The sequence below is a fragment of the Alternaria postmessia genome (genome assembly GCF_024291825.1).
Source record: "Alternaria postmessia strain BMP 2775 chromosome Unknown scaffold_165, whole genome shotgun sequence".
In the NCBI taxonomy this organism is placed as follows: domain Eukaryota; kingdom Fungi; phylum Ascomycota; class Dothideomycetes; order Pleosporales; family Pleosporaceae; genus Alternaria; species Alternaria postmessia.
In genome coordinates, this window is record NW_026260238.1 from 1 (window position 1) to 26,885 (window position 26,885).

Genomic DNA, 26,885 nt, shown 5'->3' on the forward strand with positions numbered 1-26,885 from the left:
GTTTAAGAGCTCTAAACTGAACTGACTGATAAGACGAGAGCTCTAAACTGACACTGAACTGACTGCCAAGCAATCAGTCAGTCAGTCAGTCTCATCAGTTTGGATTGATTGTTAGCAACTCTGGTTCAGAAAGCGCCTTACACATACAATCAAGCTTTTCCTCAAAAAGAAGTCTAAAAGCAAAGCGATCAAGAAACTGCGATCATCGTTAAAGCCCGTGTTCACATTGGCAGTAGAGGTTCGCGCGGAGTCCTTGTTAAGCGCCAGTAACTTCGAACTCATATGGCCTGTAGCAGGATCAGCGGTCAGTGGAGCAGATATGGAAATGACCAGTTCAAAACCGATAGCAGGTCCGGGAGTTGTCAAGTTGCCTCTTCTTCCAGGTCTACGCGCATTCCCCAAAAAGAAGACGATGGTTGGATACCAAGGATTTGCACAGGAAAAATCGATCAAAACGCCGCAAGATTACGTAGTCAAAGCATTAGTACTTTGTTAAAATGAAAGTCACGTTCAGGAGTTCGCTGGGATCGCGGATACTATTGCTGACGCACTTCTGCTAGGCAACTTGTAAAATGAACCAAGCCTAACTGATCTTCAGCTTACTGCAGCCTGTTACCTTGGTGGCATGACATCCTACATGGACTTAGTATCGATCCTTTGAAATGCGCTGTAGGCGGGACTCTGTGGTTTCGTGGCATGCGGGTTAGCAGCCGAGCCGCTGGAACAACCGTGCCGCACAGATTGATAACGAACGTGGAACCAATCAGACGAGTCTAAGAACCAGCCACGTTCCATTATTAATTTTCTGACGCAACATCCTGGGCAAGTGCCACGCCCGCGGCTGAGACTATCAGAAGCCTTCCCTCACAAGTCTGGTTAGGATTGACACCCGATGCAATGGTCTTACGACAAGACAAGAAAGCAGCACAGCCCGGTCCGGGCCCTAGCTCAGCATTCATGCCCAGACGACATCCGCGGCAGCTTGAAGCATGGATCTGTCACCAAGCGTGCATGTTGTTTTCGATCAACGCCGCTCTTACGAGGCAATTTCAAGCAACGATAAAGCTCTTCTTAGACTCGCTGCTGAATGCTCAGGAACTTTTGCTCAGAAACTTCTGCTCGATTACCGCAAGCTTGATGCATGCAGTGAATCACTGTGTCCAAGCGAAGGGTTGCAAAGAGTGCATCTTCTCATTCGACGTTTACCTGACTCCGATCGTAGAACGGAGCGACTGACGTAACAAAACGGCATTACCGGAAAGAAAGGATTACAGTCAACAATCTGCAAAGATACGGTGTATGTATCCGGAGCGGTGCGACCAGGATCCAGGTGTGGACCGTTGCTCAGCCTCGTCGGCAAGGTTTAAGCGCTTCAGCGTGGCACCATCTACGCAACCGAGAATCTTTGGGCACGGGCTCACCATGCTAGGGTACCCTCAGCTACTTTAGCACCCGTCGGTCCCTCGGCTACAATACGATTTGTCTTCTGGTGAACGCGTGAATGTCGCCCATGCCCCACACTCGTGAAAGTGGTCAATCCAACATCGCTCATGCCACCAAAGAAAGATCAACTTTCGCCGGTGGACTTGCGCCAGAAAGCCCATAGTCATGGCATTCGATTTCCTGGACCGGTACCTCCATCAGCATGGCCGAATGAGTACAAACACAACTTCGAAGTCATACGCGCACTCCAGTTCTTGCGTTATGAAGACTACAAAGATACCGAGCGCATTCCTACTAGTCATAAAGTGGGTTACCAGAAACGCGTCAAGGAACTGCGTGAGAAAGTCCGATATCTACTCAAGGATATTAATCCCAACGAATCTTCATGGCGCAAGCTTGAAGACCCTATATTCGGCATATTTGACGACCCAGTCATATGGTACGTCGCAGACCAGACGGACTTTTACATGGCTGAGCTGACTTGAACAAGTGAAAAATGCAACAATGAATTGTTGAAGTCGGATTATGAGGCGGTTTCTTCTAACAAGGAGCTTCAGAGTAGGCTTGATGCTAGACGAAACATGAGAAGGCTTTGCGCTTGCAATGGTAGGCGGCCCCAGGGACAGATGAAAGATGAGTAAGTCGTCTCCAGTCGTCCTATCGACTATGAGCTGAGAAAGTAGTAACGAAGAAGCCGGATCTATCTTTTGCTCAGTAAGGGAGGAGACTATAACCCACGCACCTGGAGATCATCTTGACGCTTCAAGAATTTCTATGCGACCAGACGCCGTGATAGGTTTACGTAAACCATCATCCGTAGCATGGAGTGAAACTCATTTTCCGGCGAAGAACAGACACGACTTACTCCTACCGTTTCTCGTCATTGAAGCGAAGAAGGAGAAGGACGCCCCAGGGTTTCGATCGATCCAGTACCAGACCGCTTTTCCTGTTCGACGATTTTTGAAGGCTCAGTCTGACATTGATAGTCGTGACACATCTTGTGAGCCTTGCTTGGTCTGGTTCTTCGCGTATCAAGGTGAGCAATGGCGATTACATGCAGGCACTCTAGATCATGACAAAGTGGTGAGTCTTGTCTTGTAACCTTAGCGGGTGGCTGAGCTGACCGTGCCAATCGTTCTAGAGAATCTATGATCTATGGCAAGGGACAATACAGTCACAGGATGGGGCGCTACAATTGCTACTTATCGTTGATTACATCTGGTCGTGGGCACGGGATATATATCGCACAACTGTCAGGAACCTCATCGCGAATTCAAGGACTAGCTTTCGTTTTGTTTCTCCGGTTTCTACAGATCGGTTCCGCCACTCGATTTCGCTCTGTCCCACTTCCAGCTCAGCGCTCGATTCCCAAGATCTAGACGGAATAGAGATCGACGGCACTGTGGCTGAACGCAATCGATCCCAGCGACAAGAAAGTACAGAACCAGTGTTTCTCAAAGACGCAACATCTCATCCGTTCCTTCGCTGGGCAGTCGGTCACCCAGATTCGCCTTCTTGGACTGCACTTGGCAGCATGCGTCATGCCAATATCGTACAGCTCGAGTTTCGATATCACGATCACTGCGCAGCCGCTACCTTTTCGGAAGAGGACATGCTCTCGAACGAAGATCGATCATTGAAGTCAATTTTAGAAAATCACTCTATCAGAATATCTAGAGAACAGTTGAATGATGTCGCATTTATTTGGGGAACGCGCAATCAATCGGTCTGGGGCCTTGGTCTGGCACATGCCATGCGAGCCACATTCTACTTCAAGACTTACTGCAGCCAGTCTTCATGGCAGATTAAGCGAGTATTACATTGCAACATATGGGAAGAAGAGCAGCTCCCTATTTCTAAGCATTCCAACACGGAAGACCTTATGACAGCCATACTGCAAGTTCGTAACATTCACGGCAGAGAATCAGCATGGTTCGCTCTACAATCCACAAATTTGATTCTGCGACCAAAACGAGGAGAGGGAGGCCTCGAGTGGGTACCATTTGCAGACAGCAACCTAACAGAGAAGGCATCTAATATCCTTAGTGGACTTGCAACCGGAAGAAGTCAAGGTACTGGAGGTGTATGTCGCGTCCGCCTTGACAATGGGCTCTTCTGGACTGCTACCGTCTTGAACAATCAAGATCAATGTCTACCCGCATCATGGGGGAAGGACAATAGGACTGGAGACTATCTGCTTGCTATTCGTTCCTCTTCATGGTCCGATACGGGTCCAAAGTTTTGCTTGTTTGTACCTGCCGAGACCGACTGCGAATCTGGGAGCGAACTGTTACATGTTCTCAACCAAGCTGTATCAGAGAACAGTTTCTATGGTGATGACAACTGTCAGTTGAGTCATCATGACAGAATGGCACTCCGTCACGGAGTCTGTACGTGGCGCACAGCGCTTACGCTAGAGAGGACGAACACAGCGTAATCGCCTAGACCATCCTTCGGGTAGGTTGATGCGCGCTATCACGCGACGATGTGGTGTATGTCATCCTCACTTGCTACCATAGTTTCAATGTTAACCACATCTCATGTATCATATTTTCGAGACAACTGTCAGACCAGATATGTGCTGTCAAGCCTAGACCTCCTCTTCTCCTTGAAGCAACTGGCACGGGTTCTAAACATGTCGCATTAGTGTCAGATCGTTGCATTGTATCCATGAAAACCTCATTCCGCCTAGAGAAGCATGACAGCGCTCAGCGAGATCGATAACATGCTCGCCAGCTCAAGCAATGCTTCGTCTTGGAGCTCATACCTGTTATTGACAATTCGATCTTCCATCGCATGCGAAATAAACTACTGCTCATGGCAATACAGACTGCAGCTGATATGTGACGTGAGAAGTGCCAGCTATCAGGCGTGGCTGGAGACGTGGGGACACTCTAGTAGGCCAGGTTGGCTGGCGATTTCGTATACACCTATCTTAGGTTTTACACTGCCGAAATCGTCCTAGCAGATGCGGCAGAATTGTCCCGGCTTGATAATCAAATTTCTTCCAACACGATTCCTCATAGCTGGTCTTCGATTCAAGGCACGGGACAATTGTCGCAGCATTGAAGGTACAGAGTTGGTGCGGCTCGAATGATCGATGTGTTCGGCGTGGCATGTTGTCTCGGCCTATGCGGTGTAGTGTTGCAGTGAATACTGTGGGCCGTAATAACGACCAGGAGAGAGACATTACAAGTCGAGATGCTGTGGTAGTTTTTACGGCGTAGAAACTTAGAGCTATGGCCATAGCTACTCTATAAGCCGACAGGATATCTACCTATAGTTTCTAATCGCCCTCTAAGTCTGAGGAAGCAAGTAAACGTAAGGCTAAAAAGCAACAGCTAGATAAGGCTGCGGCTGCTGAAGAATCCTCTAGAGAGCAGTTTCAAGCTGCTGCCAAGCTTCTCCAATATCAGGAGAAGGAGGAGCGTCGGGTAGTATTCACAATACCTGGGTAACCTCATCTTTGTGGTGGTGAGCATGGTGTTGGTGGGGCACGAGCCCGGTCTGTAGGGTAAGTGTCGCCTAGATAATCTCAGGATCATTGACGATACCCCGCACGAGGCTGAGTTCCAGCTGTTTCCTTTCTGTCACTCTTCACAGCTTGCTGCCTAGTTTTTTCCATTAAACTCCTCTCATCGAATATCACGTTCAGCATCGAAACTCCTTTGACCGCTTGTACAATCGGCCATTGAAACGAGCGACGTACGGGCTAATGAATGATACACCTTCACTACAGCATGGCGTTTTACACTTACTCCGACCTGCGCGAGAACGAGATAAGGCTGCTCCGGCTACTTCCTGCAAACGGCAACATTGCTGACGATATTTGCATTATTCTGGACCACACACCACTCTTTCCCCAGGATATGCAGTCGCGATGGCAGGCACGACTCCAATCTAAGATCAAACTCAGGGAGCAGCTGCCAGACGGTTGGGAGGTGTTTACAAATCCGGAGGGTAAACATTTCTTTGCATCAGGCTACGATGTGCAATATGAGCACCCAAATGCAGCTGTCGATGCAAGGCTATATGAAGAGCCCGTTGAAGATACTCGAGATAACTTGCAGCCCGATTACGAGGCGCTTTCGTACGTTTGGGGTTCACCAGATGACTTGGTGTCTGTATTTGTATACGAAGATGACACTGCGCTTTCCAAACCGCTTGAAGAGCGGGTAATGTTTTCAATGAAGGTTCGCCGAAATCTTGCAGATGCACTGCGTCATTTGCGTCTAGTCGATGAACATCGGGTGCTTTGGGTGGATGCAATTTGCATCAACCAGCACAACATGGCAGAGCGTAGCCGGGAGGTGACTCGGATGGGAATGATATACAGTCAAGCAAGAAGAGTTATCGCGTGGCTGGGGACGTCTACCCCGAGCAGTGATCAAGCACTTGCAGCGCTAAGCCATCTGACAAGTTTAGTGGAGGTCTCGGACGATGGTTGGGTCTTCCGCTCGACGAACAACAAGAGCAACTGGCGTCCTCGCATTGACAAACTACCTTTAGACGATGAGACATGGGTCAAACTCGTAGCCCTCTTCTTTCGTCCCTACTTCGACAGACTGTGGATCGTCCAAGAGCTTCGCCTAGCGAGCCAACATTCTTTGATGCAATGTGGAGGCGGCACCCTGACTTTGTCTGAACTTCGGAGAGCGACAGAAGCGCTTTTGGAAGCTGAACATGTTCCAGTACGGCTTGGCACACGCATGGACTGGGTGGGTTTCTTGACTCGTTCTCACACAATACTCATTGAGCTTCTTGGTCAAAGCCGTGTTCGTCAGTGTTTCGACATGCGCGATAAGATCTACGGCCTGTTGAGTTTGGCGCCACCACAGCTAGCCGCTCGTATCAAACCCGATTACACCAGATCTTACCAGGATGTGTACAAAGGGTTTTGCTTAAGCTACATGCATATCACGGAACGCCTGGATCTCTTGCCGTTCTGTGTCCCCCGAGGATCTGATGAGACAGGTGCAACCCTTGCTTCCTGGGTTTTGGATCTGTCATCTGCGCCTCCCAAATCAGTACGCCTCCCCTTGACGCAAGCAGCAACGAATTCACGAAGCGAGTACATCTATGTCCCACCCCATCGGTTAGACGTCACAGGAATTCGCCACGCGAGAGTTGTCACTGGAAGCGCACCGATCCCGCCGGATATCGCACAAGTCGCTGAGCTTCTGGAGAAACATCGACCCAGTGGATGGTCCAACAAACTTTACCCAACTGATGAAAGCGTGCTCGACGCATGGATAAGACTTCTCCAACTCGACATGCTTCGAGACAGAATTGAGAGGCGTCCTCACTTTCCCCTATTGGAGGACTTAAAAACGCGCTGGTCAGATGCAGTCAGTGGAGATCGAACGCCTTGGGAGATCAGTGTTATCTCTCCTCGTATAACAGAGAAGCTGCACGGTGCGTCATTGCTGAAGTTAGATAACGGCTACCTTGGTTTTGGACCATCCACTGTACAACCCGGAGATTGTCTCGTTGTACTCTTGGGCTGCTATGCTCCAATGATCCTGCGCCCTCAGAAGAACGGAGATTATACTGTTATCGGAAAGTGCTATGTGCAGGGTCTGATGAACGGCGAAGCGTTACTGGGAGATCTAACAAGAGCATGGACGGTACAGCAACATCACAAGGATGGTCAGATTGTCTTCAAGTACTACAACAGGGACACAGAATGCCTAACCAACGAAGATCCACGACTGCCTCCTTTAGACGAGAGTTGGAGAAAGGTGTGCAGACCGCGTACCACGGATGATCCACTATATGTAGCATACTTCGAACACATTCCCACAGGTCGAATCATCAACTCAGATCCAAGACTTCTACCCCACGTTTTGCGCAGTCGGGGAGTCAATTTAGAAACTTTCGCACTGACTTGATGGATGTTGTGTGGACGTCTTCGCACTCTGGATTTTACTACTCTTAGCCTCAACCTTCGGTTCGCGAAATGTGTTGGTTCACTTTCATCCTTTCACGTACAACCAGCTTTCTATCAGAAATGGTAACAAGCCGGCCAAACCAGTCGTGGCCGTACGCTTGGCTTGTTGAGTCTCTTGGTATTATAGGCTTGGCTTGATAGGCTTGATAGCTACATAGCTTAACCCGTAGTTATATTAAAAATACATTTTGCAGTTTCAGTTGTCTGTATCATATACAAGACGACCATGTGGTAGAACACCGGTATCTCTTTGCAGTAGAAGATATTGTGTGCAACATTTTCAATTTAAAAGGCAAACATAGCAAATGCGAATGCAGGTGCCAAGATAGCTAGGCCAGCGTTCTGCATGTTAGAGGCGGCACTTCCAGTTTGCTTAGGATCAGCGATACCTGAAGCGGTGCTGGAGCCAGAAGGCGAGCTCGAAGAAGACCCGACCATGGAAGACGAGCTGGGTGTTCCTTGTGAGGATGTAGAAGTGGGATTCGAGCTTGCCGATGTGGAGGCGGAGTCGGCTCCAACGCGGTTGGGAGAGTCGCCAAATTGACGGTACCAGTTGTCCTTATGGTCACCAAGACACTCTCCAACAGTGACTCCTTTGTAACCAAGGTCGGTGATGGTTTTGAGCATGAGCTCTGTGAGCTCGTTGGCGGTCTCATGGATGATGTCGTGCGAGATGGAGATCGTAGAGTTCTTTCCAGGTGTCATACCTGGCGCAGTCATGTTGCCCTTGAACCAGTCCAGCGAGTTTTGGAAGGTATTTCGGGGTTGCTGCTGGTAGTCATCCGTATCAAGCTTGAAGTAGATGATGTGGTAACCCATATCCTGCATAAACTGCTCACAACCAGAGTCAGTCGTGCAGCTAGAGTAAGGCGGTCGAATGTAAGTCGGAATCTTCCCGACAATGTTGTTCAGTGCACCCTCCACATTGAGGATCTGGTTCTTGCGAAGATCTGCGTTGATCTTAGACAAGTCGAGATGCGTCCATGTGTGGGACGCAATCTGATGTCCCTCGGCATCCATGCGCTTTATCACATCGATGTACTCTTGAGTCTCGTCGATCTGCCCCTTGCCATTGTTGTTGCCAGTGATGAAGAAGGTCGCTTTTGCGTCGTACTTTTTGAACAAATCCAGGATAGTTGTGGTCGTGTCTTTCATTGGTCCGTCATCGTAAGTGATAGCGACCTGACCCGGGTCTTTACAAGCCCAGAATCCACCATAGATACCGTTACCTCCATAGGGAACTGAGCCAATCTTTGCTCGGGGGATGGACTCGGTACTCTCGCCAGCTGGCTTCTGATTCTCCGGACAGCCAGGCCCGTAGTTGTATTGGCAGCCGGGAGAGGAGCAATAACTAGAATTGGAGCCACAGTCTGCCTGTTTCAGTACAATATCATCGTGGTGCTCAATTTACGTACAGCCAGCTGTTGAACAGCAGCCTCTATCTTCAGGGCATGATCCAATACCCTCGCCGCATTCTTTGGGACTTGCGCGTGCCTCCAAGGCCGATTTTATATGTGAGTCGATGCCGAAAGTTCCAGTCTTGAAGCTGGCGAGCAAGGCATTGATCCTTTTGTCATGAGATTGGATCTGCGGCAGTCCAAAGCCACCATGAGCATTTGCGAAAGATGAGAGAGCCGCTGCAGCCGCGACAGTGATGGAGAGGCGCATCGTGCGAGCCGAACAAGTCGAAATTTGATTGATGTACAGTATTGTATAAGCGAGCGAGCGGATGTGTGAGCGCAACTGCTAGACAGTTTATCGCGTCGTAAGCTCCAAACGAGTGTCGTGCCGTGGCATAAAGAACGTTATGAGCCCGAGGAGGAGGAACAGAGGAAACAGTAGGACACGATGCGTGACAGATGCAAGACATAAAGGGCCAACGGCCGAAAGCCAGAAGGATGCCTCGCTTGCAAGGCAATACCAATTTCTTCTCGCACCATAGCCGAAGCGGGAACTCGCAGCGGAGAAGTTGAATATGGTCACTGGTGGCCTAAGAAAGGAAGGCTGGAAAGATCTTAGACTCTACTTAGTGTAAGGCCGCCTGGTTCCACACGGCAGCCACGAGGTGTGGGTTTGTAGATGGCATCATTGTCAAGGCGCTGCGTCCAGCCCTGGAGGTTGCCAAGCTGCGTCTCTCTGCAAAGTGGGTGGTGGAAAAGTGCTTTAAAGATCGTTGCACTATCAACATTGTTGGCGGCTAAGGGCTTGAGTTTCTGTCAGTTGCAACCCGCGGCACGACCAAGGTGTCATCTAGCGTCGCCTTCTCTTCGTATGTGCACTCGAGATCGGATTCAATCTCATCGTTAGATTTAATGGTAAAACCGGTGAGCTAAATTAGGCAGACGCTGAGTGCTTGGCTTGTTGTTATTGCTGCTAAGCTTGATCAGAGCTGCTAGCAGGTGTTGAGTTGAACGATGATAGGTGTCAATTTCATGAACAGTCAGGGGTTTCCGCTCGTGCCCCTGACTAGTCTCGGTTGCGCGGTGGTAAAGATAGCGAGGCACGGACAAATCCGAGCGAGCCGTGACTAAATGAGCAGCTCCGCTTCTCTTAGTTTGAGACTAACACATGTCAGAGCCTGAGGTGTTCGCCCTATCTTTGAGTCACGCACACAACAGAGACTTCTACATCTTCTACTACCACTGTCGCGCTTATCAGCTCTTTCATCGTAGCGAGACACAAATTTCCCTATCAGCACTGCTTACTCGAATCCGGCAGGCTTCCTAGCACCTAACCAACCACTATCTAAATGCGCTTGGCCGGCCATCTGCATACTTGTCTTACTGACCGTGTGCTGTGTTTCTAGGCTTGTAGAGGCGTGTCGCCTCATTTGTCGCGTCCGCTGTACATACAGTGTCCCCCCAACGCTCGTCATCGTCCACGTATTCCTGATCCCCACGTACCCAAGAATCGGCGTCTGCTCTATATACTCGATGGTTTTGGTGGCTAGCTGCGGCATGCTCAAGGTGATTCCCAAACTGTGTTATTCGAATAGTTTGGCGAAGATGCGGTTCTGGAGGTTCTTGCACTTGCTTCAGCGGAGAAGGGTGTGGGTGACGGTCCTCCGCCGCTCTCCACACCTTCAACGGGGGGCTAGTGATGTCCGGAGCCTATTGATTAAATAAGGAGTCGTCGCGACCGATCTTCTCGGTCCGCAGCTGTTTCGGCAGTGCGCTCTCCCGCTTTTTGAGCTCTCGTGGAGTTGCAGCACCTCCTTGGTGGGTGTGGACGTGTGTATGTCGCGCGGTCTTTTTTGTCATCCCTTCATGCGCGAATCCACTGCCGCTCTGCCTACGTCTTGCGCCGACTTCTGATTGTTCTTCTGAGTGGATGTAGCTGTGCAAGCGGGTCTGCTGTGGCTGGCAGCCTCGTCTATCGCGATATCTCATCATTGTGATGCAACCCTCAATAGCAAGCGCAGATGAAAAGATTAAGTCAGTGTGCAAGAGTGTCCCTGTACGAACTGCATGTGAGACATATACTAACTTGGTCCATGCACCACTGCGGTGGGTGGCAGCATGAGGCGTTGACAATCCGCGACGTAGCCGGCGAAGGCTATGCAAACGAAGACATTAATGATCTCAACGTCGTTAGCAAATCTGCGGTACCCGATATCGAGTGCGACAAATCTAGCATGAAGTAGCTACTTCTGTCACGAGATAAGTATACACAGAAGGAAGATAGACGCAAAGTACGATGGCTGCATCTAACTGTTGAAGCTTGCGGGTAGAGCCGCGTTGGATTACCCCGCGACGATGTACCCTGTCTATGCGCGTAATACCTAAGCTCGGCCCTTTTACGAAGATATTGGAGTCGGTTTCCACACGATCAAAGTATGTCCGCTCACGAATCACATCTGTACAATGTTGGGATACTGAAAGGTAATTATTTCTTGGGTTCTACAGAAACGAGAAAGCGGCTGTCATCTATCAGACGAGCGCTATACGAAACCTTCACTACTGGTTCGCGCGAAAGGCGACTGTCGCCAATGAGTTTCGTCTGTTGCCTGATGGCCTCGACGCGATCACTCAGGGATTTGAGCTCTATCGCTAGAGCAGATACTTGTGTGAAAGTATTGTATACAAACGCCAGAAGAGCGCTCCTCCAGACGCAGACGCGAAACCAATCAAGAGAGTACTCAGTAGTACGGTCAGTGTTAGCAATTACCACTATTTCGCCACGTCATCGCGTTTTATGACCTCTCCAGTCTCACTAGCGATCCATATCCATACGGACCTTAGATGCTACATCGCCTTATACCAAATCACATAGACTCCAAGATCCTGTCGAAACCCGATGCAACTCGGTAAGAAGGTGCAAAATGACTGCATGTCTACTCTGCATTTCTCAGAATCATCGCACGATCATGTTGTTGATGAGAGAGGCTGATGGCAACTGTGGACGATATCCTTGCGGAGTGGAGGCCGAGCGTACGCCGATCTTGAAAACGCTCTGTTCCATCCAGAGTGAGACTGATTCTACCTAGCAGCATTAACTCCATCTGTAGAAGGGCGCGATGGACTGGAAGGTGGGGGGCGAACGAAAGGGCCAAGACGGAATGACGGCAGTACCCGAGACAAAGCAAAACAAGACGCCATCGGTTGGGAGGTGAAGGGTGAGCGAAACAGCCAAGACGGGATGAAGGGAGTACCCGAGATAAAGCAAAACAAGGGACTGGAAGAAAGCAGGCGAATAGCAAAGGAATGAAAGATCAACGGCCGAAATCAAAGCAGAGAAAGGAGCGCGCATTGGTGTGGGAGGGCAGACTAAACAAGGATGTTGCCAGCGCGTCGTACCGCCTCTAATCTGCGTTGTGTCTACAGTCAGTGCCAGCCCCAAAGGGGGTAATGGGCTTCAGAGATGACGCAGACAGCGTGATGTGGCTGGAGCATTCTAGATCACCTGCATCTTTTCCTTGCTTGCTTTTGCTGATCTCAGCTCAATGCCAAGACCTGCTCGCTGATTGCCAGACATCGATATAATGTGATTGGTCGAGGTCTAAAGAGTATTGTTAGATCGCAACTTTGTAGAAAAACACCAAGTCCGCTGAAGAGACAGCTAGTGTGGTAGCTACGCATGTCGGCTGGGTTCACATGCACAAAGCTACACCGGTAGTCGTTCGAGAGTTGAAATCTAGATACAAAGCCCATCTTTTCGCACCAATACGGTGCTTGATCTAAAGTTGGTGTGCACCCCTTTCATTCTTGTGTATGTACAAAATGAAGGCTAATGTAACGTAGAAGCGTACTACCGCTGGGCTATCACTTCCGAGTACGACTTAGCTTCCGATAACGAATCTAACGGTGGTGTAACAAGAGCATCTGCTCCACATCTGGTCGTTGCGGCTCTCTCCGTTGACCGTCATGTAGTTGACGGCTCATGGTTGAACGTAGGCTCTGCTGTACGGATTGGTATTCTACGATTACCATGTAAGCTTGTGTTCACCCCATTAGTTTGATGATCAGCTTTGGTGTTCCTTCGTATCATGAATCTATAGTATTTTGGACAACGGACTCAACAGCTCGGGCTCGACTATCGAATCCTTCCTGCCTAATGAGTCTTGAGACCCACCCTTAAGCACTCCTCGTCCTTCTAATCACTTAGGCCTCTACAGAAGAGGTATAGATGATCACCTGCTTGTATATGTTTTGCAGTCATGTGCTTCTAGTTGCAGGAGCGAGCTTGTTGAGAGAGATTCTAACCTTCTATGGAACCAATCCCACGTAGAGGATGCAAACTTGAACAGAGAGAAAGCCTCGAGCCTGACGACTGAGATGTGCATGTACATTCCAATGCCTTGGCGAAAAAAAAGGCTGTGCATTACAGCTTAACGTATGCGTGATAACGACGCAGTCTTTGTTTTATCCGGTTGCTAACACAGGCGAACAGTCTTCCTATGAGCCGAGATCGGAGGTAGCACCCGGCGGATACACAAGATGCTTGAGTCTACATATCTGATTAACAAACATCATCGCACAACACATCAAATTCATCAAAACCATCTTGTAGTCGCAATTGGAGATATCTTTCTTGTTTAAAGAACCCACCCTACCTTTGCCATAACGAACATCTTCATTATGGCTCCGCACAGCCTTGACCTCGAGGATGATATGACAGCCGTTGAGGAGATCCACACCAAAGAATCCAAGACTGGAGATGATATGATGACTACTGCATCAGATCATATGCCAAAATACATGCATTACAGGCCTTCAGGGCAGGATTTCGTAGGGCAGCAGGTCATGCCTCTCTACGCCGATGGCAACTGGTGGCTAACTGCTTACCACGATGTCTACTTTGTCCAAGAGGACTGGGTTGAACAATTCACCATCCATAACGACCTGGACAAAACGATTCACGAGACAAGGAGACTCGAGCGTGGCAGTCGTGTGATCAAGGGGACTGAACTCATGACTGGCGTCACTGCCGGCGCAGGTTTCTCTGGATGGGGATTCAGCATGAATGTTGGCGCGACTGTCGAGAACAAAACGTTTCAGTCAAACGAGACATCGGAAGTTCAAGGATACGAGCGAACCTTTGAAGTCGAACCGAAGAAGAGTCTCTTCGCATACCAAAAGGTATACACCTTTAAGCTGAGAGTGTGGTTCATCTGGAGGGACAAGAATCAGTTCGGTGGGAAAGATCTGGTCTATGCGTACAGCTCCGCAGGTGACGCTGTCATCAAAGAATGCGTCCAGACCATTTCATGCGACCAATGGTACTATAGCAACGAAAAACTAGGATCCGCAACAGTCAACGTTACGATCCCATATCCTAACCCTACCCCGCGAGAACCTAGAGGAGCTGTGTGTCAGTGGAAGAACATGAACGGCGCTTCGCAGCACCAGATAAGAACCAAATACCCATCTGCTGCAAAATAAGGGAGGGGGGAGCAAAGGGCAGATTCTGTAGTCGTTATCTTAGTCTGTTTTCAACACCAGGCTTCGAAGGCATAAAATGGACTTCAACACCAACATGCCGTTAGTACGTCTAGTTCAAATAAAAAACTAAAGAATACGATCCATTCTTGTCAACTTTGTCTTCCAACCTAGATTTGCGTTTTGAGACAGTGCTGGGTTTAGTTAACGTCCAGTTCTAAGACATTAATAGCCCTGCATAAGTATTGAAGCTAGTTGGTTTGTAAAGAAAAGCTAGTAGTGTACGATACCAAACAACCCCTAGAGATGTCCAGTGTCAAAATCGCAAGCTATGAACAGAGCCGAAGCTCATCCTCACATCCAAGGATGCCTATCGGCTTCATTAGTGAGCAAGCTAAAAGATCCAGCGTTTGTGTCACGGTAGACCAGACAGCAGCTACAATGCAGAGACAGCGCACACGCGACAAGAGACTCAGACGGTCGGGGTTAATTTCGTTCTGACAGCTTGCCCAAATGTCGAACGACGCAACAGATTGTAAGTCTCCAACTGGAGTAGAGCCTATTAACCATGAGTATGCTTTGTGACGTGACCCTTCTTGATTCATACAATGTCAAAGTGCTGCTAGGTTATTGCTAGCGCCAGGTAGCCTTTTCACTAATACTTCCACGATAACCTTTGCATTATGTAACCATTGACGCTGTATACACAATCGATCATGAATAGGCAGTCATTCCAGATCTACTTCCTTGCACCAGTAGATAATTCTGTTCATAAACAATGGCTGTTCCCTCAGGCCCCAACTCGGTACCTGCGACATTCACTTCTCAACACCCAGGCATTCTCGATTTCTTGTACTTTCGACCCAGGTTATCTCCAACCAGAAACTTTCTTCCGACTCGATCAATATCTGCAAAATGTTCACAACACCCATCGTCAAAAAGTACAGAATCTTTGTCCCTGGGGCAGAGAACTTATTTTCAACCACATTCGCGCCTTCTGGGCTCGGGGAAAATGAGGTTCTGAACAGTTTATCCGAAGATGAGACTACTGTAGGCCTTGGTTTACCTCCCGTTGTAAGTGCCTCACACGCTGCTCAAGTGATAACTTCTAACCATATTTCACAGCCTCAAAGGTCCGCTCAAGACCCTAGTACCAAGAAACGCAAAGCCGAACGCTTCGCCGCCAATGATGACTCAATAAACGAGCTCGGGAGGTCTCACCAACATAAGAAGATCAAGGAGAGTGAAAAGACTGATAAGGACAAAGCCGCACGACGTTACCACACTCTCGCAGTCGCTGCGTCAGTGAAACCGTCCATCGATACTGACAAGATCTTCGAAAGCATGAGGAAGCAGAGGCACATTCCTGTACCGAAGTTTGTTCCAACCGGCCACGAGCGCCGCCGCGAAGTAAATCTCTTAGCCCGGAAGCATGTTCAACATGTCGCTCCTGCCATGTCCGCCAATATTGAGACGAACCGCGACGTTCATGGCGGTATGAATAAGTTCGACTGGGCTGAGGGCAGGCGCGAGATCCCGAAAAATCTGATCAAGACCCCTGACCACAAATTCGAGAAGCGCTTTGACGATGATGACGCAAACATTAGCTGGCTCACTATTCCCTTCTCAATCAAAACGATCAACATCGGTGGAACTTTGATCTCGGTCGCTGATATTGTAGATAAGCCTTTCCTACATCCGGAGTTTACTCTCATAGAAGCGATCATGGGTACACATGCGAAGACAGGAAAAGAGGTGGTCAAGGCATACAAGCTCAAATACGAGAAGATGGAGTGTGATCAGGCTGTCGCGCGAGCGCACACCATGCTAAAGCAACAGAAGGACGCGGAGAAGCAAGCTAGAAGGGACGAGGCTGCACGGAAACGAGCCACTAAGCGGGTCGGTCTCTCAAAGGCAGCTATGGACAGTCACGCCGCTGCTAAAGATCGGAAGAAGAAGCAGGCTCAGGCTCGAGCTGAGAAGGAAGGTGGGTTCTTCTAGTGACAGAAAGCTATGAGTAACATTCTGATATAATTGTACAACGCTGTTCCAAGCCAAGGATACGTATCATCCACTCTCATTTTATTGTTCTCTTTGCTGATGATAAACGACCATATCATACATGAAGATCTTCCAAGACCAATCTACATTTCTAAACCCCGTCACTTGTGATGTGATCATCTCAACTGTCACATGCTCTGTGCGTCTTGGAGGCGCCACAACCTTGCCTCAAATGTAATTCAGGGAGTCCAATACTTCAGCCGCCACTCTCTTACCTGCGCTTATCGCCCCATCCATGTAACCTCGCCAAAAGAGTGATGTCTCCACTCCAGCGAAATGAATGCCCTCGAATGGCGTTGCAATGTATGGGCCGTACTTGGTAAGCGTTCCAGGAGGGAAGTTGCTGTTATATCCGCCGCGTGTGTATTCTTCCTGGTCCCACTGCTGGATGATCCAGTGTGTAGGGGCTGAAGCCTTTGGCCCGAATATGTTTACGAAGTCTTTGGTGACCATAGCCTGAATATCTTTTTGGGATTTCCCGTCGATCTTGCGTGCCTGATCCGCTGGGATAAACGCTAGTAGGACGCCGGAGGACCCATCTTCGGGTGAGACATCATATGTACTCACTACAAGTCCTGTATCACTGAAGGCTTGGCCGTTCAGCCCATCAGCCCTCCAAAAGGGAGTCTTGTACTTCGCGATAGCTTTGGCAACCGAACCCATAGGCATCCGCTGCGAGATTTGGTCTCGTCCTGCGGGCATCGGAGGAACCCACTGTATCCTTGATGACATGACAGGCGGCATAGCGACTACAACCTTCTTTGATGTCACAGTTCCGGCATCTGTGCTGATCTCGTATCCATGTTCAGTTTTCCTGACGATACGTACTGGCGCATTGAGCTTTACATGTTCAGAGCCAAGGAGTTCCGAGATTTTGATAGCAATGCTCTGGCATCCTCCTTTGCAGATCATCGATTCAGCACCATCGACCGAGCTAGTAACCTGGTTGAATGATCCCGACCCAGTTTCGTTTCGCGACGTGCCAATGCTAAGAAGAGTCGAGAGGAAAGAAACCTCGCCTGATTCTTCGCAGAAGCCAGTCGAAGCTGCGATGTCGAACACAAACCTCGCTGTGGACGAGAGATTCTTCGTGTCAAGCCAAGACGCGAATGTTTGGCTATCCCATTCGTTGGCTCGGCTATGGTTCCAGGGTGCCACGGGGTTAATCTCGCTCGCAAGGTCATTGAGTAGCATCTCAGTGGTTGCCACCTGAGTGAGACTGGCAGCATCCACAGGTAAATCTCCGGTGACACTGGAATCCGAGGAGAACTTCGAACGGGTGTTGTTGATGAATAGAACGGTGCTTCCGTTGTTGTATGTAGGAATGAGCTCGACGCCCATCTCTTTGGCCATAGCGACCATGTTGGTTTGGGCCGCGCCAACAAACTGAGCTCCTCGATACGTCACAGTACCGTCTGGAAACTTGTCATCGAAGACGCGACCACCGACTCGGTCATATGCTTCCAGTACAACGATAGATTTGTTTGCTGCCTGTAACTCCTTTGCAGCAGTGAGTCCTGAGAAGCCGGCTCCGATGATGGCAACATCGACATGGGGATGGATAGTACCAGTTGCAAGAGTTGGAAAATTATAGTAGCTGGATGCTAGCAGGAGGGATGGTAGAACTTTGATTGCCATTTTGACGGAGTTGCTTTGTTGTAGATCCAAGAGGTGAGTGTGAGACTTTTGCTGTAGGAGCTACGGATACTTATAGAGGCGACGCAGCGATGTATCATCAAACTGTCTCTAGAAAGCGCTTTAGTCCTCTCGAGATGTCACGGGCTGCCGCATAGCGATCTTGGCATGCGCGATATAGGAAAGCTCTTGGCTCTGGCGTCCGCTCCGGCCGTCTCGGACCATACAGAATTGAAGCGTTTGTTCTGGACAAGGGTGCCGATTGGATCACCGGAATCTACATTTTTTGACTCCTCAAACATCGGTGTGTCCATTGGGGAAGGGCCTAAGTCATCACAATTTACGCACTCCCTTCCACGGGGCCCGCCGGACCCTCGGACGCCGTGGCGAAGCAACATAGTTTCCACGTATCCCTCAAGATATGTGCACATTATCCTAGACCTTGAAATAGTACAAGGACTCTCGTAACATTAGGCACTTCTCCAGCTTATCGGCCGGTCGTGTATTGTGCGTGATGAGTCTCAAGACGCCGACATTTCCGGCGCCTCGGACGCCGCAGAGATCGCAACATCCCTACCACCTACTAGGTTCCTGTGCAACATGACTTAAGGCACCTAAGTTGTATAAGAACACCAAGATTCTACGGCTGGAATGATATATCGACACTGACAGGAAACATACTGCTCTTCGACCTCATATAGTGCGCTATTGCTATCATTGCTATACTGAACCATCCCTTGTTAGCTATCTAAGAGGTTTTCAAGATGACCACAAACTGTCACGGTACGTTAGAAAAATGTCGAAGGACCCGATTTGTGCTGTGCTCTAATAGCAGATCAAACAGTTCTTCGCGTGCCTAAAACGCAATGGGACTTTTGTCCTTCGATCGCAGCTGCGTATGTGTTTGCTGTTCTATTCGCAGTAGCTACACTTGTGCATCTTGCCCAGGCCCTCTTGTATCGCAAAGTGTACTGTTGGGCCATTATCATGGGAAATTTGCTCCAGTTCATCGCCTACGTTTTGCGAGTGTTGAGCATCAACAACGCCGACAGTCTAGGGCTTTACTCTGGGTGGTTTGTACTCATCGCGGTGAGTGATTGCCTTACGAACAGGATAGCAAGTTCTGACAAGACAGATTGCTCCGGTCTGGCTCAATGCTTTCGTTTACATGGTGATGGGTCGAATGGTTTGGAATTGTACCTCTACCGGCAAATTGGGATTCCTCAGTGCGTGGAGGTTTGGCCAGGTCTTCTTAGGTTTGGATATCCTGTAAGTCTTCCAATCACAAGAGCAACGGAAGGTAATCTAATGATCCTGATTCAGTGCTCTTGTTATCCAGCTCTACGGCGCAGCCACAGCTGCGGATACGACTGCGAAGCCAAGTACTATTCTACAAGGCATGCATTAATGAACGATGAGATACATCTGGTTGATACTAACTGTTCATCAAGGACTACATACTTACATGGGAGGGCTTGGCGTTCAGCAGTTCTTCATTTGCGTGTTCCTGGTCTTCTCGCTGCGTCTCTATGGATGCATACGAGGAACCAGTACAGGGATCCAGCAGAAGCAGTTTATCAGGCTACTCTGTGTCGAGTATGCAGTCATAGTGCTCATAACTGTAAGCTCTGGCCCGCTTCGGTGACGTTGCTCAATAAAGAACTGCTCATAACCATCTTCCAGGCGCGCATCATATTTCGACTTATTGAGTACTCTAATGGCATCCACAGTTCGATTCCCAGGCACGAGGTGTACCAATACTGTCTCGACTCCTTGCTGATGTTGATCGGATCTACGCTGTTCAATGTGGTGCACCCTGGCCGGATTATGCCTGGGGTAGCACACGACCTTCCGCCCCGGGTAGACAGAAAAATGCGTGACTCTTCGAAGCAGAGAGGAAACCTACTTAGCCTGGAAAGTTTTCGCGGAAACGAGAGAGCGTGATGTGCTTCGCAATTGAGTTCAAGAGTTCGACGATGTAGTGTTATGTCAACAAGAATAAAACATGTAATGAATACGCTCATTGTCATAATGAACGTGCTGGTGATAAGCCGTAGGTACAACACTATCGGGTTGCGCAGTATTGTATCGCAGTCGAAGTGGTAAATAGGCTCATTTCTGCTAGGTGCGAAATATCATCATGCAAACAGCTCTCAGCAAGTTTCCAGAATTCGAGTGGTTCCATCAACATAGCATTTCTCTGCCTCAGCCGTATCAAGACTCGCCTCGAATGCTTCCCCCACATCTTAATACGGGGATACTAACGCAGTACGTCTGCAACCGATTCAGTTGATCCCAGCCAGTTAGTCCAAAAACTAAAAGTATCTAAGTCAAGACTACCCTCAGTGCCAGCTGCGCCAGGAAATACGGAACCATTCCAGGCAGCAGGAATTTCGTGGCAGACCGTCTGCCGATCTGACGCAGTCGCAATGGGTTTCGTTGTAAAGACTAGTGAGCCATCCTCGTGCTGCTCCAGTCCATTGAAGCTTTTCCGTGAAGCTATCAGCGTCTCTGCCGTGTTGAGGAAAGATTTGCAAATGAAATAGAGGCGGGAGGATCCAGGAGAGCAGTCTTGAAAGTAGGCCAGTGATTCGACAGTATCTTCAAGAAGTTTCAGATCTCTGTCGTTGGCCGTGGCTATGGCATGGGTAAACACAACAAGATACGGTGTGAAGGAAGGGATCAGCAAAGTGCTACAGAGTGGATATTAGTTAGAAATCAAGTGAAAAAAAAACGAGAATGACGAGTACAGTGCCACTGACTCCAACTTACTTCTTAACGTAGCCTATCTTTTGGTAAATGCTGCACGTTCTGAGGCCGATAGAGCATTGTAGGTGACTTTCGAGACTCTTTCTTGAAGCGTCGTAGCATCGGCTAGATATTTCTACAGTATCGTAGAAGCGGGTTTCGGCTCTATACACGACTGACAACACCGCGTAGACGATGAAGTCTGCACTTTCTTTAGCCATCTGTAATACTTCAGAATAGTATGCTCCGGACGGATCAAGCTGCGGTTTTGTTAGAGATGATGTTCCAGCGTTACAATAGTGTAATAGTACCAGCTGTAGCTCCTCCCGTAAATTGATTATTCGTGCCGAAAGCTCTTCCACAAAACACGACCGTTTGTATTGAGAATGCTTTGTTGCACTTGCTGAGTATAGTTGGTCGTAGGTGTCACCTTGAATCCGGGCAAACCGGTAGCAGATATGGGTATACACATCCCAAGGCCACTGCCCGGGGTCTGAAGAAAGCATAAATGGCTCGGCGTCGATGTCATTGTCGTTGAAATTGGAAGATCGGCCCAGAACGAGGGATAGGTTCTTGTCGATTGCGTAGAGACCATAAAAAGCATGACGCTTAGACTGGGCTACTTCTGGCGTGTCGTTGCGATAGGACGACTCCCGATGATAGCCCAGCGTCTGACACATAGTCTTTGCTGCGGAGACGTACATCCAGCACAAGGAAAGTTGTGACTCCTCCTGGGCTCCATATGCCTGCAACACCGTAAGTAGGAGGCTCAGACGACAGGTGTGAGTACCCATACTGCTAAGTAGAGAGCTTGAACATTCTCGAATGTTGGCACAAGGAAGCTTTCGTAGCTCCGTAAGCACTGCTGGAAATTTGCCTTGCAAACCTTTGCGCAGTCCTCAAGGTCGTATCCCGAAAACATGGGGTCGTCATGCTGAGAGAGGTCTTGGAAGATGTGAAAGAGCACACCATGCATTAAAGCCAGTGACCCCACAGATAGCTCCTCTACCGGGAAGTACACCTTCTGACAGAGTTGTTCAAACCGCGTGTAATCGGTCCAGCTACTTGAGACTGCAGATAATAGTGGTGTCGCTAGTAACCGTTAGCGCTTGTTGTGGACGAGAATCACCAGGACAACCTTTCGCCTTCTTGACTACGGCAATAACAACATCGGCCGGCAGCAAGCTGACCTTCCTCTGAATGCCCTTGTTATGATGATCTGTGTTATCTTGCTGCTCCGATATCTCAATGGCGACCAGGTTATTATGTAATGACGACAAAGCCGATCTTACTTCGGGATCTGGGTTTGTTCTTAGTATGCTGCTGGCAGCTCTGCTGGCCTCCAAGGTCTCCTTGTTGAATGATGACTCCCCTTCGAATGGAGTCAGTGGTCTAGAGGTCTCTTGATTCGTTGTTGACGTTGTTGAGGACCGAATGTCGTCGTTATCTGACGACCTATGCGCGATGACTTTGAGATCTCCTTCAATAGCACGGAGACGCTCTTGAATTACTTCAAGTTGCTTCTCGCTAGGGTTCTTAGAGATAACATCGTAAGGACAGAGGTTTCGCGCGACATACTACTGGTTTGATATGACAATGCGAGGGCGCTGCTCGGTTGTTCTTGAAGTGGGCTGACATTGCACACCCAGGATCTGGCAGCTCGAACATGGGAAGTTCTTGTTGCAGCGCGTCTGCATACACTTAGCCTGATGTCGCATGATGTTTGCCAACTCCATGCTTACCTTTCTGGCACGACAGTTCTCACACTAGTGTGAATGTCAGCTTCGATCTCCTAAATACGCTAGTAGCAAGAAGAGTAATTTACTGCACGAGACAAAGATGCGACCTGCTCGTTACGGACGCTCGGCTCCGCCATGTTGTGGTGGATAATGTTGACTGTCGTAGATTGGCCTGGTGTGAATGCAAGAGTGGGCGATGTTGTTCTCAGTTATCCCTCGGCTTGCGCGGACCCCGATGCTGGCGCCCGCGGCTAGGGTCCTCGGACTCCGATAAAGCTCGCACCGGTCAACTAGTTTTACGCTGCTACTCAATCGCGAAAGTTGCTCAGCGCATTCCAAAATGCAGCCAACTTAGTAGTTTTGATGCTTCAGCCACCACGCGGTCAACGTACACATCTCATGTCTTATACCATACTTTACAACGTATGATACCAATGCGCTGCCTTCCCCTGTATTCGGTCCGATGATGCTACGATGCTGGAGTACTCTGTGCACTGGATAAGCTTACTGGTCCCTAGGGCTCCTCTCAATCTCGACAGCAGATCTCAGCTCGGAAAGCTAGGCTCACCGAAGGGTATTCCAAAAGCTCATTTACAGGTTCTTCAGTCCCAAGCATAACTCTACATTCACCTTCGTGCCTTCATCAATGCCTGCAACCCAGTCCCCGTTTGAATCTCCAGAAGAAGGCGCTCCTATCTCCCAGGAGAAGCGATTAGGAGACCGACTTGTATTGGGACTCGAGAAAATAGGTGGCTCCCTCGATAACTTCTCGAATCGAATCGGATCTGAAGCGTGGTGGCCTACTACGCTTGATCATGAGTGCGAGAAAGCGGCTCGAATATTGTCATCGTTCTGCAGTATGATTACTCTACCAGCTCAAGAAAAGGTCGCTAACTTTTCGCAGAGGATGGTTGCTATCCCGAGCGGTCTTCAGCACCTGATTCCCTAGGTCCAAAAAGTAAACCGAAGATTGTGGTTAAGATACCGCAAAGGGTATTCCAAAACTGTGTCGGGCTCGCTATCTTCACTGTCATGCGCAGTGGGTTTTCAATCTCCACTGCTGGTGGATCTGGCGTCGTCATTGCTAGGAAAGAAGACGGTGACTGGTCTCCACCGTCTGGAATCCACGTCCAAACTTTGGGTCTTGGTTTCATGGTTGGGATCGATATATACGACTGTATTGTCGTAATCAACAGCTACGAAGCACTCAAATCATTCAACAGATTCCGTTTTACGCTAGGTGGTGAGATAAGTGCTGTAGCAGGGCCAATAGGGGTTGGTGGGCTATTAGAGGTCGAACTGTCCGAAACACACAAGCCTCTATGGACTTATATGAAGAGCCGAGGAATCTACTGTGGGCTTCAGTTGGACACGACTATCGTCATCGAGAGATACAATGAGAACGCAAGATTCTATGGCAAGAAGATCTCTATCGACGAGATCTTCGCAGGCCAGGTTACAAACGTTCCACTTCAGGCAAAGATGCTCATGGAAGCAGCACGTAGGGCGGAGGGGCGAGTATGAGTGTTACCAGTAACTGCCTAGGATTGCACTAAGATCGCAGATTAGCTCCCACCAGATATTGCGAAGGAAAGAGATCGTATGAAGACTACCTAGCATTGTCATTTGAAACAGCTACTTTAGCTACGCGAGCATTGGTGCTCCAGCATCCATTCCACCACGGTCATGAACACTCTACGCCAACCCCTTCTCAAGCGTCCAAGTAGCATCAGCATTGAACGACGCCGTAGCATCAAAGTCATGAACACCCCCATTACTCGCAATATCCCCGATATTGTTGTAATGCCTGATGTACCGAGTGGGATACCCCCATGCGCGGATCGAACTACCAGAACCAGAAAACCCAGTCTGGGGACAGAACGTCGCATCCTCCTTGAACGCCTTACTTCCATCACTCGCCTGCACCTGCAACACGAAGTTGTAGTGACGAATATAGCTTCCAGCCGTATCCTTTGACTCAAACGAGAAGCAAGCACTGTTCGCAAGACCAGCGCGCACTGTCCAACTAGCCTGTCTCTTCAACAACGCGGTGCTGCTCGAAGACACAACCTGCGTGTTCACTGTCGCGCCGTTATGCGCGAGATACCGGTCTGTGTATCCAGCTGTTGTCGCGCGGAGCGAGATCGAAGAACCGACTGTGTATGCCGGACCGCTGGTCAATGACGTCGTTGCATATTTCGCCGCAACGACGTTTGCTTGGACCGCGCTCTCCGTTGCATCGGTTGGGTAACCGGATGTCATGACGCCTTCGTAAAAGGTTCCCTGAGCACCGTTGCTGTTATCACCACCGATACCGAGGATGATGGCGCCTTCTTTGCTCATGGGGTTGTAGCCTGAAGCACTGGGGCGCGCGCCATTGTAGTATGTTGACAGTGCGCCGGAGGCAGCATTACCTCCCTTGATAGCCCACTTGTTTGCTCCGCCCTTGAGGAGGGTGGTCAAGAAGCGGTAGGATACTGAAGGGTCGGCAGGATTGTTCTTTGGGTTCGCGCCGGAGAAAAGACCATTTTCCAGATCGGCCATGACCCAGGGTCCACTGCCGGAACCGGAGCCCCAAACGGTGTTGTCGCCAAAGTAGATGGCTTCCATGTGTCCATTACCTGCGGCATTTGTTAGTTGGGATTGAAGGCGTCGTTTTGTGCCATTTACCTGTGTCGAGGTTGTTGGTTTCTGCGTTTCCATAATCGAAACAACACGCGCCATTGTAATGCGTGCCATCAAGCACAGCATACATGCCCTCTGCTGCGTCACCAGTCGCCGAACCGCTCACTTTGTTATTGCGATAGCCAGTACCCGGGCTTACAAAGACGCCATACGCCTTCTGACCGTTTAGCGTGACTGGTGCACCATCAGCTGCAGCCAAGTTGTCATAGCCGTTAGCTTCTGGGCCCTTGAAGCCTCCTGGTGGAGCTTGTGTGAGGTGGTTGCCACGACCAGACTGGTCGTAAATGATAGTGATGAGGCAAGTGGTGTTAGCGCAGAATTTGTCTTGCGTTGCTGCATTAGCAACACCACCAGCAGACAGAGGTGCGACGTTGGTGGTAGCGCCGTCAGAGCCGCGCTTGACCTGGTAGAGGGAGCCGCTGAAGGAGCTGTACAAGGCGCGGGTGGTGCTGTGAGCAGCGATGCAAGGGGTATTGCCGGTGGCGTAGATATCGCAGGGTCCAGCGGCAACAACCGAAGCCGTAGCCGCAAGGCCTAGAACGAGGGTGTTCCTTTGCGAAGGCATATCTGGGTTTTGTCGCGATTGGCACAAGAGGATTGATCGTCTGGATCAACCAAAAAGTTTGTACATGGGCGATATTTAAACAAATGGCGTTGCATCGTTGTTGACATGGTCATCTAAATCGCTGCAACTCTCCGTCCGTACACTAGATGAGAATAGAAGCTCGATATCCGGGGTATGGAGTTTTCCCTCCAACAGCGACGAAGCATGTACCTTTACGAGCGCTAATATGTCACGAGGTTGCAACTCCAGGTTTTCCGCGGCGTGCCTCCCCAAGATTTTGGTGTATATTTTGCGGGGATGACAGGGTTTACGGTCGTAGTACGGTTGTAGTGCCGGAAGATTTAAGCTTTTGCCGAGGAACATCTGTCGAGAGACAAGACCGAAGCTAGCGCTCGTAAACAGGCGTTCCAAGCCCGGGGTAAGCTCCGATGCGTTCAAACATTTGAACGTAACTTCCCATGAGGAATCGGTTGGTATCCTCTATACTTCACAACGCTCCACATTCTAGACTTTGCGCGATTGGCCGCTACATCGATATCCTGTTTGCAACCACTTTGCCGTCCTTCCAAGCTTTCTGGTAGTTGTGTAGGTGTACGAGAGTGACGTAGTAGGTGGTTTCGAAACGCCTCTTTAGTGGACTCATGTATTCTGAAATACATTAGTAGCGGTCCCACGATGGAAGGAGTCCGGGAAATAGTGAATCGACCGCTTATATCCTGCTTATTCTTGGCGCCTTCCTTGTTGGGACGATGGGTTTTCCTCGGTTGGCGTGGCCGATGTTCGCCGGGTAAATTGGAAAACGGTATACCTATGGTCTCAAACCCAGAAAGAGTTCGCAAAGAACAAAGCTACTCTGGTATGGAAACAAAGTGCCGCCAAAATGGATGATAAGATTCGTGATGGCGTCATTGATGTCCGAAATTCTGAATGAGTGTGAGCCGTCAACAATCGACGTCCAACAAAGCCCGGGTTGAGTAGACGCATGTGCGATCATGGCAACGCATTGAATCATGTGTGTTGTCAGCTTATCGTCAATAAAAGGACGACCAGGCCCCATTGAATTACTTCAAAGTCTAACGACGAACTCCTTATACGGTAGTTGAACATGGTATCATATGCTAAAGTGATGCAAAAAGAAGCCACCAGAAATATAGCGCCGCAGGAATTCCGCTCGTGATTCC

At 49.4% G+C, this 26,885-nt stretch overlaps 7 protein-coding genes across 7 annotated transcripts; 3 read left to right on the forward strand and 4 right to left on the reverse strand.

Moving 5' to 3' along the window:
- Positions 1-1,606: 1,606 nt before the first annotated feature.
- Positions 1,607-1,928, forward strand: J4E82_011092 (uncharacterized protein; the record flags this gene model as incomplete). Its single annotated transcript, XM_051737302.1, has 1 exon — positions 1,607-1,928. A coding segment is annotated over one exon (322 nt), but the record flags the coding sequence as incomplete, so codon positions are not given.
- A 5,750-nt stretch (positions 1,929-7,678) lies between these two features.
- Positions 7,679-9,061, reverse strand: J4E82_011093 (uncharacterized protein; the record flags this gene model as incomplete). Its single annotated transcript, XM_051737303.1, has 2 exons — positions 7,679-8,763; positions 8,809-9,061. The coding sequence occupies 2 exons, from the start codon at positions 9,059-9,061 to the stop codon at positions 7,679-7,681; spliced, it is 1,338 nt and encodes a 445-aa protein (XP_051582930.1).
- A 4,409-nt stretch (positions 9,062-13,470) lies between these two features.
- J4E82_011094 (uncharacterized protein) lies at positions 13,471-14,274 on the forward strand (the record flags this gene model as incomplete). The annotated part of the gene is made up of 1 exon (XM_051737304.1): positions 13,471-14,274. One exon carries the CDS (start codon positions 13,471-13,473, stop codon positions 14,272-14,274), a length of 804 nt encoding a protein of 267 aa, XP_051582931.1.
- Positions 14,275-15,049: 775 nt separating this feature from the next.
- Positions 15,050-16,272, forward strand: J4E82_011095 (uncharacterized protein; the record flags this gene model as incomplete). The annotated part of the gene is made up of 3 exons (XM_051737305.1): positions 15,050-15,076; positions 15,139-15,345; positions 15,397-16,272. The coding sequence occupies 3 exons, from the start codon at positions 15,050-15,052 to the stop codon at positions 16,270-16,272; spliced, it is 1,110 nt and encodes a 369-aa protein (XP_051582932.1).
- Positions 16,273-16,500: 228 nt separating this feature from the next.
- J4E82_011096 (uncharacterized protein) lies at positions 16,501-17,970 on the reverse strand (the record flags this gene model as incomplete). Its single annotated transcript, XM_051737306.1, has 1 exon — positions 16,501-17,970. One exon carries the CDS (start codon positions 17,968-17,970, stop codon positions 16,501-16,503), a length of 1,470 nt encoding a protein of 489 aa, XP_051582933.1.
- Positions 17,971-20,227: 2,257 nt separating this feature from the next.
- On the reverse strand, positions 20,228-22,591 carry J4E82_011097 (uncharacterized protein; the record flags this gene model as incomplete). Its single annotated transcript, XM_051737307.1, has 8 exons — positions 20,228-20,660; positions 20,740-20,975; positions 21,027-21,461; positions 21,512-21,807; positions 21,854-22,242; positions 22,294-22,406; positions 22,458-22,481; positions 22,541-22,591. 8 exons carry the CDS (start codon positions 22,589-22,591, stop codon positions 20,228-20,230), a joined length of 1,977 nt encoding a protein of 658 aa, XP_051582934.1.
- A 1,558-nt stretch (positions 22,592-24,149) lies between these two features.
- J4E82_011098 (uncharacterized protein) lies at positions 24,150-25,704 on the reverse strand (the record flags this gene model as incomplete). The annotated part of the gene is made up of 2 exons (XM_051737308.1): positions 24,150-25,075; positions 25,125-25,704. 2 exons carry the CDS (start codon positions 25,702-25,704, stop codon positions 24,150-24,152), a joined length of 1,506 nt encoding a protein of 501 aa, XP_051582935.1.
- Between the last annotated feature and the right edge of the window lie 1,181 nt (positions 25,705-26,885).